This window comes from Onthophagus taurus, chromosome 1 (genome assembly GCF_036711975.1).
Source record: "Onthophagus taurus isolate NC chromosome 1, IU_Otau_3.0, whole genome shotgun sequence".
NCBI lineage: Eukaryota > Metazoa > Arthropoda > Insecta > Coleoptera > Scarabaeidae > Onthophagus > Onthophagus taurus.
The window spans coordinates 23,412,135-23,424,631 of NC_091966.1; the positions used below are offsets into that span (position 1 = coordinate 23,412,135).

General features: G+C 31.0%; 2 protein-coding genes across 2 annotated transcripts; both read left to right on the plus strand.

Moving 5' to 3' along the window:
• Window positions 1–1,039: 1,039 nt before the first annotated feature.
• LOC139431031 (neuropeptide CCHamide-2 receptor-like) lies at window positions 1,040–3,431 on the plus strand. The gene is made up of 7 exons (XM_071198600.1): window positions 1,040–1,539; window positions 1,597–1,640; window positions 2,138–2,357; window positions 2,419–2,776; window positions 2,831–2,951; window positions 3,008–3,179; window positions 3,231–3,431. The coding sequence occupies exons 1-7, from the start codon at window positions 1,435–1,437 to the stop codon at window positions 3,300–3,302; spliced, it is 1,092 nt and encodes a 363-aa protein (XP_071054701.1). The 5' UTR covers window positions 1,040–1,434; the 3' UTR covers window positions 3,303–3,431.
• A 65-nt stretch (window positions 3,432–3,496) lies between these two features.
• On the plus strand, window positions 3,497–6,859 carry LOC139431038 (ras-related and estrogen-regulated growth inhibitor-like). Its single transcript, XM_071198606.1, has 4 exons — window positions 3,497–3,869; window positions 5,657–5,773; window positions 5,828–6,109; window positions 6,177–6,859. Exons 2-4 carry the CDS (start codon window positions 5,668–5,670, stop codon window positions 6,281–6,283), a joined length of 495 nt encoding a protein of 164 aa, XP_071054707.1. The 5' UTR covers window positions 3,497–3,869; window positions 5,657–5,667; the 3' UTR covers window positions 6,284–6,859.
• The last annotated feature ends 5,638 nt before the right edge of the window (window positions 6,860–12,497 follow it).

Genomic DNA, 12,497 nt, shown 5'->3' on the forward strand with positions numbered 1-12,497 from the left:
CGAAATTCGAAAGAGTTTTCAAATCGGGCATTTAAACTTTCGTATTGGCCAAAGATTAAGCTTTCGAATGAGACATTGTTTATCGAAATCGGTTCACTGGTTCTCATGTTATAATCAAAATACTATACATGTAAAATGCTATTTAATTGGGGGCTAACTTCACATAGGTGTCATTATGAATAATTATGTTGTAATCTCAACAAGTTTAGTGAAAATAACTTTTTATTTTGTGCGTGGGTATAAATTAAACAATTTGAGGTTAGGATTTAATACGAAAATACATGGTTAACATTGCTTGTGTTGTCAGTTGTAGGTAATTGTCATTTGGTTAAATGCACAGTTTGTTGCCATCGTCACACGGGTCATTTTTTTATTATTATTTTGTAACGTCTTGTTTAATATTAATTTTTAATTAATTAACTATTTTAACTTAAGTAAGGTACTATTAAATAAGCTATTATACTTATTTATCATTTATATTTACAATATAAAGATATTTCAGTCGTTTGACATATCAATTGATACACAATCTATTAACATAAAGTCTATTAGCACACATTTGGTAGAAACAATTCTATCTAACGACAGGTAATTGTCGTTATGCTTTGATAGCCTAAGAAATAAGGTTTTCATCCGAAAATATGTTGTAATCTCAACAAGTTTAGTGAAAATAAGTTTTTATTTAGTGCGTGGGTATAAATTAAACAATTTGAGGTTAGGATTTAATACGAAAATGCATATTTAACATTGCTTTTAACTTCCAAAACAAAACGTCAAATCGCAACTTTAAAGAGATTTTTCGGTAAGTACTACACTTTTCCGCATTTTTTTTTTATCATTTACGCTTCTTTTGACTCATTTCCTATCGATTAAAAAAAAAATCATCGATTTTTAAGAGAGACTCCTAATCTTGATATATGCCGTTTTTTTTAATAACAAGTCCAAAAAAATCACTGCTTTCATCTTAAAACTTGTTCAAGTTTTGAGATGACAATTTTTGATTTTTTGGAACTTATTATTAAAAAAAATTTAAAGAGTAATGAGATTTTTATTTAAACGAGCATTCAAATTCCCGCTCGTATTTATCGATCGACTACACTACCGCCATCTACACAGTTTCAATTCTCTAGAGAGAGATAGAATATTAGGTCCAAATGAGAGCGGTATAAGTTAAGCATCTGGTCATCTGTGGTTGTTTTGTTCTCCATTTTAACGTGTCTAATTTTACTGCATTTTTAACTATTTTTGGCGAGTTTTATGTAACTTTTTACTTTTCGATTAGTAGTGTGTTTAATGTAGTGTATCTCTGGGATTTATTTATTTACCAAAAGAACGCGTAATTATTTGTTAAAGAAGCGAAATCAAAACTTATTATTGACAATTAGACGTGGTGCCTGATGACGGTTTAATAACCGAAACAAATTTGTAGCACCGATGATTAAAAATAAAATATCATCTTTCAAAGGAAATATTGTTTTCTCAATACATATAATTAATATTATAAAGATGAACCTGGAGGTGAATATCGCTAATCAAAATGTAAGTCTCTTAATTGATTGCTGGAATTTTGTGTAATGTTCCCTTAATTCGTTGTAGCGTATCCTGACGAAGATAAGAATATATTTATCGAAAGCTAAGCTGTAAGTTGTACAACCAGTACTTCCACCCTCTTTTTTTATCTAACCTTACAAAATTACAATTGCCAGTTATTACATTTTTGAATACTAGTCGATATTGACACTTGTTCAATGTTTGTGTTCTCTTTGATATTGACACAAAAATTCGGTTTTAGTTATTTCTTTACAGGGATTATTAAATTTTATAAATTTATTTTCCTTAACGGCGATAAATCTAAGTAGTACCTCCTCCTCGAACCTGCGTTCTAGGAGGAGCTTCTTGAATCGGTGATTCTTTTAGGGGTCGGAGGAGATTCGATGAGGAGAGGAGGAGGTCAATTAACTTGAGACGAAATTATTAAAAATTCATTTTTATTTATTTGGGTCATGTTATTTTGAGAAAGTTATTAAAAATTTATTTATTGTGTTTCTAAAGCACAAATCGATGCGAAATGTACCAAACACATAATTATTATTAATCAATTAATTAATTTGCTTATATATTTAATTATTTCTTTTAGATATATTTTTTCGTTATCATTGGCGGATTTATTACTAATTTTAACTTGTGTCCCATATATTTTGACTATTTATACGGTGGAGAGTTGGCCGTGGGGGGTTATTTTATGTAAAACCTTTGAAGTAGTTAAAGATATTTCAACCGGCGTTTCCGTTTTTACAATCACTGCTTTATCAATTGAAAGATATCGTGCTGTTGCACATCCTTTAAGAAGATTGCAGGTAAAACTAAATTAAATTACCTAATTAATTTTATTTTTAATCTTTTTTGGATTTTTTTTAGACGAAATCCTTAACGGTGATGATTGTGGTGTTAACATGGCTTTTAGCTATAATTTTATCAATTCCCGATGGTATTTTTACCGATATTACTTCGTACACCGAAAACTCTTCGTCGAATGTGATCCACATTTGCACCCCATTTCCCCCAACGGTAACGACAACTTACAAAAAATACATAATAGCAGGAAAAGCGTCTGTGTTTTACATCGCGCCGCTTTTTGTAATCGCTTCCTTTTATATTTTGATGGCTAAAAAACTTTACGCCAGTGTTAACGAAATACCCTGGCATAATAATCAAAGTATATCTCAAATACGAGCAAGAAGAAATGTCGCCAGAGTGGTTTTATGTTTTGCGTTTTGTAAACTTTCAAATAATGGAATCAAAAACTATTGATTTATTAATTTTTTTTTAGTATTTTTTATATGTATTCTTCCATACCACGTTTCTTTCTTATGGTTTCTCTTTCATCCAACGGCTGAAACTGATTATAACGAATATTGGCACTCACTCAAAATCGTTCCATTTTGTTTGAGGTAAAAATTTAAAACAATCTTTTTATTTCAATAATTCTTAGTTATGGTTTTTCTAGTTCTTGTATCAACCCTGTCGCTTTATACTGCTTAAGTGGGGTTTTCCGACAATATTTTAACCGCTACTTATTCTGTAAGGACCAAAGAAAACTACAAGGAATGACACCTTTATCGCGACTTGGTAATTGCGAAACAAGTTTTAACTCAACTTCTACAAAAAACACCACGCAGGTAATAAATTCTTGATAGATAAATTAATAAACCTTTCATGGTTGTAAATAGATGGGGTTAGTAAACAACGAGAAACCACTTAAAAGAGCGTTATCTCTGTTAATTCCGAGCGTGAATTTATAAGTTTAGATAAATTAATTTGCTTGCGACTTATATCAAGAAATTATACAGGGTAAAAAGACGATGTTGACGAACAAAAAATGTTGTGAATCAACGATTGTTCGCATGAAACCACTAAGTAATGTCAAAAATAAGAAAGTTATTGGAAAAAATAAGATTGTGCAGAAAGAAATTGGAATAAATAAAATGTATGATTGTTAAAAAAATCAAAATAAAAAAAATTGTAAAAGAAGAAATATAATTTATAATTAATTAATAACTTAGGTGGTTCGTAAATATTGGTACACATCTTCTTACGTCCATGATCCGGATTTGTTTTGGGAGAATTTAAAATATATAAAAAAATTCAACAAAACAAGACTGAATCTATTTGATCCCGGTACGTTTTGTTTAATGTACAAGCTTGTCTTTTGAAACGTAATAAAATAAAAAAAGATTCGACGGAAAAATATTTGGAGTCGGCAGGGGGGAGGTACTCCACCATAGATTTTTTTTTGGAATGGAAAAATCCCCATGTAAAATCCAAAGGAAATATTCCAAAATAGGAGGCTGTTGTTAAAGACTTCAAACGTAAGTATAAGAAAATTATAAATTATTTTCTTACTAACAAAATCCTTTTTTTTTGAAACGACAAAAATGTAATCTTCCAAATTTACCGTATCTTCAAATCTTCTAATAAATTGCAGGGACCGGGCGCAAACGCGGATGGGACTTTAGGGGTAAATTTGAAACATGCTAAAACAAGTAACACATAAGGTAACATCGCATTTTTTGACATCCACGTTGATTTGCTCTTCTTTTGATGAAATGTCCTTTCTTAACGCTGAATGGTCTGCCCTTCAAAACACTTGTTCCGTGTCCAATTTTTAAATATGTCACTGCGATATGCCTACTAAAATGTTGATGGAAATTGCCTTGTTTCCATGAATTCTTCTGTATTGCAAGAAGGAGTTCATAACAACCATATTAATTATCGTTATAAATAAACACCAGTACCATTTTTTACCCCTTACCGCTACAGAATGTTTTTCTAGAAGCCGTGGCTGAGCAACTTGCACTTTTGATTTCGACATTCCATTTTATCAACAATATTTTATTTATTTTCGCCATCAAATCTATGATCATAGGATCCTAGAGGTAACTTTTCTACGTCTTTGGTTTGTCGTAATGGACATTTTGCAGTCCTCTTTTCTCTAATAGTACCTGTTGCACGTACTTGCATTTCAAAACTCAGAGACAACTTTTAGACTAATTTTATTATAATTTTTATTTTTTTACGCGAAAACTATTAACTTCAAGATAAAAACTAAAGAGAGAAAAAAGTACCTCTAAAGTCCCATGCGCGGTTTATAAGAATAATTACGGTGTTTTGAAAATTGATAAAAATACTTAGAACTGTGTTCTATTATGTGGTAGAATTTGGCTTAATTCGAATGTGTCCATCAGGGTGAAAACATCCCTTTTTCGGGTGTGGGCGTTGAAAAATTTTTTTAACAGAAGGGGTTTGTTCTTGAGGGCAAGAGTGTCCCGTATGTTAAATGGGTGACCCAACTCGTATTGGTTACGCAATTATGAATGTTTTAAGTTTATGGCTGGGATTTATGCATAAATTCACACCAGTCTTTTCTATAACCTTTTCTATAAAAATTCATTTTCGGGCGTAGACCTTGACCATCTGAGGCAAGATTTCATTATTTTTATTTTCATTATTACAAGGTTTTCTTGTTATATTAGATTCCGAAATCTTATTAACATTACCACGATAATACATTTCTCAAGTGCCCTGTTACAGCATGTGAATGAATGTCTGTCACGTCTGTCCTTAATTCACATGAATGCGTAATATTACCGGGAGTAAAAAGTAATAAGTAATAAGTGTCATTCGGTAACTCACGATCGTATCATATCGCTTTTCAGGAAGCCGGCTTAAAATTTGCATTTTTGTCGAGTGTCGATCGAATGTCGAAGTCGTGTTGAAAAGTAAACGCACTTTTTCGCATATCAAACATTCTAAATATGCCCGTTGTCGAATATCCATCAAATCGAGATTTAAAATTCGAAGAAGAAAGAATGAAAATGTAGATCCGATTACCATTTTTTTGTGGGAATTTATTTTTGTAGAAAGCATCACGAATACTCAAACAAAAGAAATCGAGAGCGAATCTTCATTTCATTCTGTTTTAGTTGGTTTTATTTATTTTGTCCCTTTTTATTATTTTTTTTTGGTATCGTAATCTAGTAATCTCTTCCATTTTACTCACTGCTTGAAAACCCAAACCAGAACATGTTTCGACTTGATCGACGAGATTGTTAATTTACGTTAAAACGAATTAAAATCTTTTTTTTTTTAATTTCAGTTTCAATCAACATGAATGCAATATCACCTAGATCTTCTTTAGTTAAATTAGGACTTTATCCAAGACAAAAAACTTTAAAAGTTATTGTATTAGGACAAGCGGGAATTGGAAAATCAGGTTTAAATTTTTAAATCAATCTTTACTTTTTAATTTAATTTAATTTAATTTTAGCCATGGTTGTTAGGTTTATTACAAGACGTTACATCGGTGAATCCAACCCAGCATTGGAAAAAGTCTATAATTTTAATACTGTTATAGACAACCGAATGGTTTATTTCGAGATTTTAGATAGTACGGGACAAATCGAACAAGAAAACGGTGAATCTTTAACTTTAGAAGCCAATATAAGATGGGCAGAAGCTTTTATCTCCATGTATTCGATGACCGACAATTGCTCGTTCGACGAATGTTACCGTTTGAAATTCTTGATCAACTACAAGAAACGTCGAAAAAGTATTCCCGAAGTTCCTGTCGTTCTAATGAAACATTTCTAAAAAATTTCTTAATTTTTTCTTTTTAGATGAAACGAAGCGGGAGCAACAACTAAAATCCTATTCAACCCAATACGATTCGTCATTTATATTCGGCGACGGTTTCACTCAGTGGTTTCTTCCTACGCCCTTGTAAACCGGGCCTTTTAAATCGACGTTGGATGGAGGTCGAAGTTGAAGAAAACGACACCAAAGACAGCGGTTTGAGTCCTTCTGAAGCTTTGTTCCGAGAACGAGCTTCAACGGACGGACATCTCCAAAAGACATGGAGATGGTCAACAAGAATTTTATCCAACTGCACGTGCAGATAGACGAATGAGTATATCGATGAGAAGAAATAACTAGCGCTGGGCAAAGTATCGATACCCGCAAAGTATCGGTATCGAAATATCGAAAATATTTTGTATATACAGGAAATTGCGTGGATTCTACATAAAAAAATATTAAGAAAAATTCACGTAAAGGTCCTAAAATGCTTCAAGGGAGCATTAAAAAAGTGGTTATTCCTCATTATTTCAAAAACCGTTAGGGTTAAAAACACGATATTTTACGTATCTACTTGTTTTTACGCGACGAGTACGATAATCGAGAAAAATTATCAAGAATATATGAAGGGTGCGTAGTTTATTTAAAATCTACGAAGAAGAATAAATAAAAAATGTACTTAGATACAATACGTAAATAAAGATAAAACGAAGTGAGTTTAAATTAAGATATTTGCTTTGTTTTTAATATTTTTTGATGTTTTAGTTTTTAAGTGATAAAATAATTATTCAATAGTAGCGCTCTCCATCAGTAATCACAAAACTAAGATCATATTTGAATTTAGCATGATAAAAAACCCCTGAATACCACATTTTATCCATTTTTTGCGTCTCTAGCTAAAGATATTCAAAAAAAAACCCCAACAAAAAAATAAAATTCAACACCCCGTATCTTTTAACCGTAGGCCTTGCGGACTTTTTTCTTATTTTAGTGTCCTCTATTGTGTGGCACTATGCAATGTACTTTTTTCTATGTCACCCTGTAGATATTGTTGTAATATTATACAATTTAAAATTTCTTAATGTGATCCTTGTTTATAGATATACATAGTTATTCAACCGATGTTAGTTTGTGCACATGATACCCAGATGGCAGGGTAATTTATGTGCCGCCATTCATAAAAATTTAAATTTCACTATACGCGCCCTAACGTATTACTACGAAAAGCGTAAAATAAGTTGCATATATTTTAGTATTTCTTGCATAGAAAAAAATCGATAATGTGTCCTTCGAGAATAACACCGAATTGTAAAAGACTATTCGTCGGTTGGTACCGATTTGTAGACGTCAAATTTTTTTAAGTAGGTGTATGAACAGGTTTTATGAGAGGAAACCAACTGCGTTGAATCTTTTTAAGAAGTTTGTTTAAAAGACTATATTTTATATACCGAGTAAGGCATTCAAATTGAGACTACCTAATAACTCATAAAACATCAATTTTATCAAAAAAGTTTCAAATAAAACTTTCATCGTATAAAGGCGGAAAGTATTCTGAACGATTTTTAATGCATATTAGAAGCGCCATCAATATTTTTCAATTGTTAAGTATGCTTTTCAAAGGGTACATGTTTTTTGATATGCATGGTTTTTCGAAGTAAGGGCCAATTGAAAAGTTACCTATAATCCCACACAATATATTAACTGCCCAATGTCGTTACTAATTCATTTCACGTAACCAATAAAAATTTTCTAGTAACCAATAAAGTTTACAAATTTGTCGCGTCCTTTTTTAAATATATGGATTATTACGAACAGCAGCTTAAACATTGAATTTCTTGTAGCGCCTTTTTCTCTACTGAAGATCTTACACAAGATAGGATGTTTCTGTCTAGAAATCTTTGTTCGAATAAATTTTGGGCATAATTAGTATCTCTGCCTGCTTCATAAACAAAAGTCATTTTAGTTGTTTCAGCAATCGTGTCCCTTTCCGTGCATAATTAAAATAAGCAATAAAGTTACTATTTTACAACATAAGGAATTTGTAATTTGCAATTATAAGTAGTTAGCAGGATTTGTTATGTTTTTTGTTGTTATGTATTAATGATATTCATTATGTTCAGTCAACACAATAAAGTCAACCTTAAAAAAGTTCATTAATATACAGGCTGTATCTAAATTGCGATATCAAGGAGTGATTTTTCAACAAAAATTAAGGATAGTCTTTCATATAACTTTTTGTTCAAAACCCCTTCCCCACCGAGTTACAGTACTCTAAAATTAGGGGAAAAAATTGTTTTTATTTAACAAATCCACTATGGAGGAATTTAGAAGATTGAAATTTTGCAGGTAACTGTTGTTAATAAAATGACACTTTATGACGATTTCTATAACCCGAAAATGTTATTACAAGAGGCTGAACAAATCAACCCCATAATAGTTTGCATTAGAACTTTTTAATACGTCTACATTTTTCTATTTAAAAACTTGATTTAAATAGTGGGATTCAATACACAACTTTTTTGTCTCTTGACGTTTTCTCCTACAATTGTTAGTTTGATCACAAAAAAATAAAATAATACATAGGCTCAAGTGAATTAATTTAGAGATTAATTATTATTAGTCAAAGAAATGAAGTTATGTCAAATTGATCTCGGCATTATTTTATTTTTTATGATCAAATTAACAATTTGTTAGTTGTAAAATGTCAAGAGATAAGAAAGTTGCACATTTTTCCCTTAATTTTAGAGGGCTATAACTTGGAGGAGAAGGGGTTTTGAACAAAAAGTTATATGAAAGACACCCCGTAATTTTCGCTGAAAAATCATCCTTGAAATCTTTCACATCAATTTAGAAACACTGGTATAATAAAATCAGAAATACTTTATTTTTATTTATTTAATTGATTCTAATTAATATTTCTTAATTTTCGTATTTGTATTTTAACCAAAGAATTCTTAATGACGAAATAATAAAGAAGGAATTTGTATATGTGAAGTCGTTTATCCAAACTCGGGTAGTAGCAAAAAAACTTTGTTTATACTACATACTCGTTTGATATGTGTGATCCATTAAACTGTCGGTCGGCCAATTGCTCAAAGGAACGCTCGGCGCTACCACGTCTGGAATTAAGTCTGCAATAGGACAAACAAAAATCAAAACTGACTTTTTATATTTTTACTACAATTTAAACCGAAAATAATTATTGGTTTTTTTTTATTCTATCCGAGAAAAGTACTAATTGATTTATTTAATTAGCAAGTTAATTTTTGGTTCTCTATTATAAAAAAAGGACAGATATTTTTTAAAATATTTAGATGTAATGCTTAAAGTAATTAAATATTTTATATGTTAAACAATTTCGTGTTCAATCACATAAATTCAATTAATCTTTTATTCTGAGTATGCAACTTCTACTACAAGTTGGATTTCCAATTTTATTCAATTCATTCATTAATGATATTTTTCTCGTTCGCCGTTAGAGGCAGCACGAGCTAGAGCAACCCAACTCGATCGGTTGAATAACTATGTATATCTATAAACAAAGATGTGATGTACAATCTACTACTCGTTTAAAAATTAGGAGCCAAATTCAAATTTGATTTACCACAAAATTCAACCTTAATGATTAGTCTTCATTAAGATTGAATTTCGTGCTCCTATTTTTAAATAAAGTGACGCGTTGGACGCGATATTTTAATGTTCAAATGGATATATAATAAATGTGATATTGTATAATAGCAGTAAATTATTCAATAATAATTGAATATTAAACAGCTTAAATATTATTGTTTTTTATATAAATCTTGTTACGTTTTATTTTCTTTAAACCTTCGATTATCTTTTCTATGTATCTTTTATTATTATTTTTAGTTGAATTTTTGGCAGCTGAATTCGAGATTTCTCTTCCTTAATCCCTACTTTTCCTATTCTCTACATGATGGCGCGATTACTTGTTTTCATTTTTGTTTTTCCGTATTATATTTTAGAAACGAGTTTTCGGAAACTCATTCTCCTGTACGTTAGCTGTCCTAATGAACACACGGTGTTAGAGATTTTGGTACTTTTGCGACATTTATAAAATTTTTGGGACGATTACCAATCCGTAGTTATCGGATTCATCTTTCACTGGTGAAGTTCGTATTTAATTAGATAAATTACGACAACGGATTTAGATTCCGGATTTTCATTTATTTTCACATTACAACTTTATTTTAATTAATTAATATCTTAAAAACTACCGTACTTTCTCGAATGTAATCCGCACCTTTTTTACAAATTTTATGTGCTCTAAAATCAAATGCGGATTACAATCGGGTGCGGATTAGATTCGCAGTCGTATAGTTGCAATTTGGAAAATAGTAAAATAAAATCACATTATAACAATAAGACTTTATTAAGGGTTTTAGAACGATATTTACATTTTTATGTACCATTTTCTTCCCATATTACGTCATCTTCGGATCAATACAGATCAATTCGGATTATACAAAACTTCTTAAATGATGTTATAATATTGTTTTCAGGGAACGTTTTCCATGTCGCCTACACTCACTGAGCAAGTTCAGAAGCTCCTTTAATTGCTCCCGGTTTTGTTAATTCTCGAGTTTGTTAATATACATATACATACACAGGTTGTAGTATGGATGTTATTCCACCAGGTATTATTATTATGACAAGAAGTCTAAACCAAGGGCAATCAGTCTATGATTAATTAATATCCTTATTTAATAATCCTCCTGGTCTAAGACTACATACTTGTCTTAATCATTCCATCATCAGCTTTTCCATTATCCATCCTTTTTGTTGTGCCCTAACTACAACGTCATTCGGGAAGTCTTTCAGATTTCAGAATGGTTTTTTTCTCAATATTAATAATGACAGCAATTTTTCCCTATCACTTGTTACTGCTAGCATCAATGTTATGCGTAATTTTTCACAACTACTCGTTTATAAAGAAATTTCCCACACACCTCTTCTTTCCAGTGTGTAATTGGGTGGCAATCCAGATATACTCAAACTGTAAATGTCAACGAAATGGTGTTGACATTTACAGTTTGAGACAAATTGAAATTTTCTTGAAAATCATTAGGAGCTTTTGGGAAATTGCAGTTCTGCGCCTCAACGATAACACCATTCGGCGCATAAATCCCACAGTCCAACCTTAGCTAGTATTAAAAATCTTTTAGTCCCTCCTTTCGTTTTTCTTGAGAGAACTAGAAACTGCCTCGTCAATTTCATGAAATCATCTCTTCTTTGGCCCGGTAAATTTTTTGCACGATGCCTCACAGTCTGCAACAGTTGTCTTTCCGCAACAGCCGCAACGTTACTCTCATTAACAGCAAAAATTGTACCAGCTTTTCGATTTCCTTAAGAGCCCACTTTACCAGGTCGGTCAGTTTCTGAGGGGCGCAGACGACGGACGTTCGGAAGCAACGAGGCGGAGTTTATTTTCTACTAGGCCTGGCCCTTTATAGATAAAAAAAACATCGTGTTTATTTTATTACGATTCTTTTTCTCGTCGATGTTGTTAATGAAGAAATTAAACGACTTCTTCTAAATATTATTGTTTATTAACAATTTTTCTTAATTACGAATTACAATCAATCTTTTTATTGATTTTCCAATTTATTTATTATTTTAGTTATTATTTTGATTTTTTATTAATAATAGTAGTCGTAGCCCACTTTTTTACTATGTTTGTTTATTTAAGTATTTTTGTTCACAACAATTTACATTACGCAAATATCAGTTTTTTAATGCTTTTTTTCGATATGAATAGAATATTAATTTAAGTACGAAGGCTTTCACGGCCGGTGTGAATTAAACTAAGATTAGAACTAAAACTAGAACTAACACTAGAAACTTTCGGGTTTTGCCGTGCGTCTTTTAATAAAAGGTTTGACGTTTCGGATGCCATGTTGCAACCTTCTTCAGAAACTGGTTCGAAGTCACTTCGAACACTTCGTCACTTATATCTATAAACAAGGGTGGGAATCTTGACGGAAAATATTCATTTTTACGCTACCTTTTTGTAATTTTAGCAAATTACAACCTATTCCTTTATAACTAAAAATTCTGAAAAAATTTATTTGAAAAATATTACTATTTTCAAGTATACTATCATGCAAGCTAAAAAAGAACGACCAAATTCTATAATACTGAGGAAAAAACCCCCTTTTTTTGGAAAATTTTAAAATTTTTCACCATGCGTTATGTAGAATTGTTAGAAGAAGCTATGTACAAAATTTCATCTAAATATTTTCATAAATAATGTATGTTTTTTGTAATTTGCTGAGCTGTATGGTAAAGTAGCCTCTTAAGAATATTCCTTTCAAATTGGGTTTAACCCTCTTCGTAATCAAATA

Coding starts and splice junctions, on each gene's coding strand:
- LOC139431031 (XM_071198600.1), top strand. CDS start 1,435: ATGATTAAAAATAAAATATCATCTTTCAAAGGAAATATTGTTTTCTCA. Junction 2,952..3,007: donor ATCGTTCCATTTTGTTTGAG/GTAAAAATTTAA, acceptor TGGTTTTTCTAG/TTCTTGTATCAACCCTGTCG. Junction 3,180..3,230: donor CTACAAAAAACACCACGCAG/GTAATAAATTCT, acceptor GGTTGTAAATAG/ATGGGGTTAGTAAACAACGA.
- LOC139431038 (XM_071198606.1), top strand. CDS start 5,668: ATGAATGCAATATCACCTAGATCTTCTTTAGTTAAATTAGGACTTTAT. Junction 5,774..5,827: donor AGCGGGAATTGGAAAATCAG/GTTTAAATTTTT, acceptor ATTTAATTTTAG/CCATGGTTGTTAGGTTTATT. Junction 6,110..6,176: donor CTACAAGAAACGTCGAAAAA/GTATTCCCGAAG, acceptor TTTTCTTTTTAG/ATGAAACGAAGCGGGAGCAA.